This window comes from Carassius carassius, chromosome 34, assembly GCF_963082965.1.
Source record: "Carassius carassius chromosome 34, fCarCar2.1, whole genome shotgun sequence".
NCBI classification, from domain to species: Eukaryota; Metazoa; Chordata; class Actinopteri; order Cypriniformes; family Cyprinidae; genus Carassius; species Carassius carassius.
In genome coordinates this window covers 22,569,664-22,575,663 of record NC_081788.1, presented here as the reverse complement: position 1 = coordinate 22,575,663, position 6,000 = coordinate 22,569,664, and the positions used below count along the sequence as shown (strand labels likewise).

Genomic DNA, 6,000 nt, shown 5'->3' with positions numbered 1-6,000 from the left:
ATCTATGAGTAATATTAACTGTTTTTATTAATGAGTTATATTAACTTTAATATTAATTTCACACAACCACCAGTATACATGACATTGGCCTTTATTGTCAATGAGTACAGCAATACAGCACATTTTACACTGTATACAATATTGCCTACATTTAAACTCATTTAACAAACATTTTATAAGTAAAAATTAAATATTTAAAAATTCAGGTAGCCTAATTCAAGTGTAATCAAATCAACCCAATATCCACCGGATCAGCGCTGGTCCTCGTGCCGGAGACGGACTCGCCTCTGCCGGTGAACTTTGAACTTCATACCGCCGTCCTGCGTTTCACTCACAGCCGATAGATACTGCGAGTGACTGACATAACCTGCCAATAAACAAACAGTGACAGTTCTGAGGACATTTTATCATCCAAATGATAATAATTATATTTATTATCATTAGGAATGAAGTCATGTGTTTATGCAAAGCGTTTCAATCATGCAAAAAGACAGGCGCGACTCTCGTTTAGGTGTCGAATTACGCCTCTGTATGTTGTTTTGCATTAAATATGATTTAAAGCACACACTGTAAAAAATTTTCCTGTAAAATAACAGTAAAGAGCTGGCAGCAGAGACGCCAGCAGTATACCGTTATTTTTACGGTATTCATACGTAAAATTATTTTACGGTAGTAGTCTGTAAACCAGAAAAATGGTATATTTCTGTATTTCTATAATTTACAGTAAAGAGCTGGCAGCAAAGACGCCAGCAATATACCGTAATTTTACAGTAGTAGTCTGTAAACCAGAAATACAGTATATTTCTGTAGTCACACTGTTAAATGGTTTCAGTGTAATACAGTAAAACAAATGCATATTTCTGTGATTATTTGGAAATTACAATATTGTTTAGGTTGTTACTTTAACTTTTCACAGTTTACTTTAGACAGGCACAGTAGATAATACAATAACTAAATTTATAAGTTTACTAAAAGTCTTCATTGCAATCAGTATTGATTGCAATAAACTTCATTATTCTCAGGCCTATAGACAGTTGCTTAAGATATACATTATTGTGAATATTGTGCAAAATAAGCAATACAAACTTCACAATCAAATACCTTTATTTCAAAGAGCAATGTTAACAACATGAATACAACAAATGGAAAAGTAGTGTCTGCTTTAGACTATGGCAATAAACTTAAACTCTTAGATTGCTCGTCAGAGACTGCCCCTAACCCTTTACCAAATGGGAAGGGCATGATCTATAGATGACTTTATCTTATTTAAAGGGTTAGTTCACCCAAAAATTCTGTCAGTAATCACTCACCCTCATGTTGTTCCAACCCCGTAAGACTTTCATTCATCTTCAGAACACAAATTAAGATATTTTTGATGATATCTGAGAGCTGGATCACTCCTCCATAGGTTTCTAAGGGATTGAAACTTGCCACCCCAGAAAAGTTATTAAAGACATTGTTAAAATAGTCCAACTGACTCCAGTGGTTCAACCATATGTTTATCAAGTGACGAGAATACTTTTTGTGCGCAAAAAACAAACAAAAATAATGACTTTATTCAACTATTAATTTTCTTCTGCGTGGGTCTGAGTATATTCATGTAGTGTAACAGCGCAGCGCATCTGTGTTGTACATCACACGCATCACACACATGACCAGCTACGGCCAATAGTGAGCCCACGTGGTGACGTACAACACAGATGCGCTGCGCTGTTACACTACATGAATATACTCAGACCCACGCAGAAGAAAATGAATAGTTGAATAAAGTCATTATTTTTGTTTGTTTTTTTGCGCACAAAAAGTATTCTCGTCACTTGATAAACGTATGGTTGAGCCACTGTAGTCACTTGGACTATTTTAACAATGTCTTTAATGACTTTTCTGGGCCGGCAACTTTCAATCCCTTAGGAGCCTTTGGAGGAGTGAGACAGCTCTCAGATTTAATCACAAATATCTTAATTTGTGTTCCGAAGAAGAACGAAAGCCTTACGGGGTTGGAACAACATGAGGGTGAGTGATTACTGACAGAATTTTCATTTTTGGGTGAACTAACCCTTTAAGACATAAGTTTGAACACTTAACAAATTATCTTGGAAAACTGCACTATTAAGACAACATTAAGACCTTTTTTGATTAAATAAGTAAGAACATTTAGCATACAAGCATCTTTGCCAATGTTTTTGGGGGGAAAAGCCCACAGGCGCATGTTTTTCCTCTTAAAATGCAATGTATTGCCTGTAAAAATATACTTTCATAATAACATTTTGAACATGCAGAATTAGCAACATTTCGAAAACAAACTTGAGAACATTTTGAAAATGTGCATTAAGGCCATTTTGAAACTATTATAGTACAGTAGAACATTTTGACAATATGCATCAATAAAATAAAATAAAAAACATTTAGGGATGAAATTGTAAGGTAGGCATCTGTGCCACTAGACTTGCAGGTTACCTCTTAAAATTGTCCTTTGAGGTAGGCTTATGTTTTTACCTCTGAAAATAGTCCTGTGAGGTAGGCTTGTGTTTTTACGTTTTGGTTCTCGTGGATCCAGGAGAGATGACCATCACTTTGGTAGCTGTTCCTCTCTGCAGCATTATTCCAGTGTTGCCACTGTCAAACAACAGCAAACAATCATAATCATAATAATAAATAAATTATACAATAAGTACAGTATACATTCCAAGCTAATGTTTATGAAGTAATAATACCAGTTCTCTTGTGGCTTAATGTGTCAATGCCAGACTGTCAAAACAAAGAGAGTGAGATTAAAGAGCTCACCGATCTATATGAAGTTCCATTCAAAGTCAAGGAGATTATTCAGTAGCATTGCGACGTGTGTATTGACTGCAGAAGACTTCTTCTGGACGATCACACCTTTCTTCTTGGAGACAACCTTTCCCCTTTTGGCCTTTGTCCCTCTCTCTGGATTTATACCAATGAAGCGCCTGAAATCAAAATATTTTAAAATCAGAGTGGGGTTGCAACAACTTACTGTTTTGTGTTACTGTTACTGTGTGTGTGTGTGTGTGTGTGTGTGTGTGTGTGTGTTTTGTGGCTTGAAATGTACAGTACTAATACCATTTTATGCAAAAATACAAATACAAACACATACACATTAATTTAATTGTATATCCATATAATGATGACAAGGAATGAAGGGGTTTTTACCTCTGAATGAATTCCAGAGTGCAGGCTGCTTCATCTTGATATTGAAGGTTGAATATATAGTAGATTGCAAACACAGCAGCAAGTCCCGTTGCAAATGTTGGTGTGATGCCCTCAGATATTACACGCCCCTCAAAAGTGATCATCCAACCATTAATTGTGACTTGCCCTGTTGCACCTGAAACTTTAAGTCATAACAACATGGGAATGCATGTTACCTTGTGTAAACATTTGTAAACCTAAGATGCATGGTCGATATGATACTGTATATAATGTGTCTATCAAGGAATTTAAATTAAATGTATACCAGGCAGTATCAGGCGTGGACTTGCAGGAAGACTGAGAGTTGTCTCAACGTCAGCTGCAGTGGCAGACACCTTTAGGGAACAAATATATTATGCTTACCATAATACGATTTTTAAGAAGAAAAATTGTAAAAAGGTCAATAATTAGTAAACACTAGGTGAGAGTAACCTAGAGGTGAATGAGGTAGGCTTCTGAAGTACCAACAGTCAAACTGCTAAATAGATTTGCCATTCAAAATTGGGTAAAGGGTAACAATTTTATTTGTACAGGTCTTGGCGAGTTCTACTGCAAATGTCTAAAAAGTAGAATTCACCCTTTTGTGGCTAAATAAAAAATAAAACTTACATCTGTAAGGAGGATCAGTCCGGTTAGGTCCTCTCCAAAGTGTGCCATGAGCAATTGAACAACACGAAGTGCCATCTCATTATCTTCACCATTAGAGAGGATATCCTTGACATCTTTGTTGGTAGGTTTTCCCCTGAAGTATTCTGTGATGGCTCTTCCACATTCCTCCATACTGAGTTCCAAGCTACGAAGCACATTGATGTCTGTGAGCAACTCAAAATGTGCGTATATATACCTTGGCATGAAAAGAAAAGGCCATTTGCTTTTCATATCTTCAATGTCAGGTGGTGGAAGTGTATTTATATGGCGACGTTGTAGAGAGAATGTGAGCTCCATTAGATTTTTAACTTCTGCTCTTTCTGCTCCACCTGCACCCTCTTGTCTGTAAATCTCCTCCAGTCTCTGGCGGTGCTGCTCCACAGTGTCATCGGTTTCTTCTGGGGGTAGCTCTGGCTGAAAACGTGTACAACCATATGTGTCAGTTGGACCCCTCTTGCCTGTAGAGGATCGGTGGCATGAGAAGCTTCCGTCACGGTTCACATTCTCAATGCGGTTTTTCAATTGAATCAAAAGTGATGTATAACCTCCACACAGAAGTGACCCATCTGGTGCAATATCAGCAAAACTCTTTGGGTACTGCCTGATGATATTTCGAACCACAGTTAGGCACTGTGCGCGAGTGGGGTTAACTTCATACCTTCTCATTTCATCCGCGAGTACTCGTACCATTTGGCGTCGCTCAACTGGTTTAGGTCTCTTGCCATCTGGAATAGCAGAACGAATTTCCTGTGGCATTTGTTCCCAAGGGACCTGAAATGTTTCTGGCCATGTTTTCATTATCTGAGATGTGGAAGGTCTGTTGATTTGCTCGCTGTTTCTTCCCTGGCTTGAACATGATGAAATGGTCGATAGCTGTGATGAGCTAGAATTAGGCGGAGTGCATAATGTTGGTGATGAAGACCCAGACACCGACCAATCACTACTCGCCATTGGTGACGAAGTTGGAATGACTTGAAGATCCAATGTAACTGCCTCAGTTTCTAAAAAAACAAACAAACAAAAAAAAGATTAGGGCACATAACTAATAAACTATATCAGAGTCACTACAGACATTTGGCCAAAAGTCTACTTAACTCTCCTTATATTAGGCATATTTGAAAAGTTTAAAGGTGCATTATGTAGTTTTAGAAAAAAGAAATTCCACAACTGAATAAACAAGAGAATATAACAAGAGAATGGCACACTAAATTAACCATACCTAACTTGAATGCATCCAGGAGTTTTCTGCGCTGGATAACAGGTAACAGATCAGCAATGTCTTCCTGTTGTACATATTTTAAGTCTTCTTTTGATTCCAAGCCAGAGCTCTGAAGTTTTGATATTATTTGTAACTGGGTTTCTTTAGACAGATTTGGCAAGGTCTTGCAGATGATCTCTTTGATTTCTTCACTCATGTTCGCCATCATTCTGGACTAGAGGGAAAGAATGGTGAAGAATTATCAGTGGTGTGCCATGGACAGTGTACTCAGGCAAGGGATAGTAATCTAGCAGATTCTCCTGATTAATACAACAGTAGCTTCTCTGCATCAGTGTGAGGCTGTAAACACCCATGTCAGGAATATGCAGGGCACGATACTTTTCAGCAATAAAATATACTGCTGAATCCTTATGAACGAGAACCACTTTGATTTTTCCAGTGACAAGCCCCTCATCATCATCATCATCAATCACAATGAGCATGTTCTTTCTGTATTTTGTCCCCTTCACAGTCACTTCATTGGCTATCAGAGTGTTTGTGGAGTCAAAATTGTGATGTGCAACTGCTTCTATGATTACATCATTGTAGTCATCTGAGAAAAACTGTGTGCCCCTCTCCACTGAAACACCTGGAGGGAAGAATGTACCAGCACTCAGAAAGGCCTGCAGAAGCTGATGTCTCTCTGCAAGGGTAGAACATGGATTCTTAAAGTTGCGCAATTTTCTCAAACACTGCTTAAAATATGCGTGTTTGCTCTCGAATCTTAAAGTCCATAGGCGAATAAGTGGCCCAAACTGGATAATAAGCTCAGGATAATGACTGACATAATGATGTTTGGGCTTCAGTGGGTTGTCAGGAAAGGTTTGTATTCGGCAATGCAAATATTCATCAATCAGAACTCTTAGGTAGGCTATCTGACC

The 6,000-nt window shown here is 38.0% G+C and overlaps 1 protein-coding gene across 1 annotated transcript; it reads right to left on the bottom strand.

Annotated features, from left to right (window-relative positions):
• Positions 1-3,786: 3,786 nt before the first annotated feature.
• Positions 3,787-4,812, bottom strand: LOC132115033 (uncharacterized). The gene has a single exon (XM_059523449.1). It carries the CDS (start codon positions 4,810-4,812, stop codon positions 3,787-3,789), a length of 1,026 nt encoding a protein of 341 aa, XP_059379432.1.
• Positions 4,813-6,000: the final 1,188 nt, after the last annotated feature.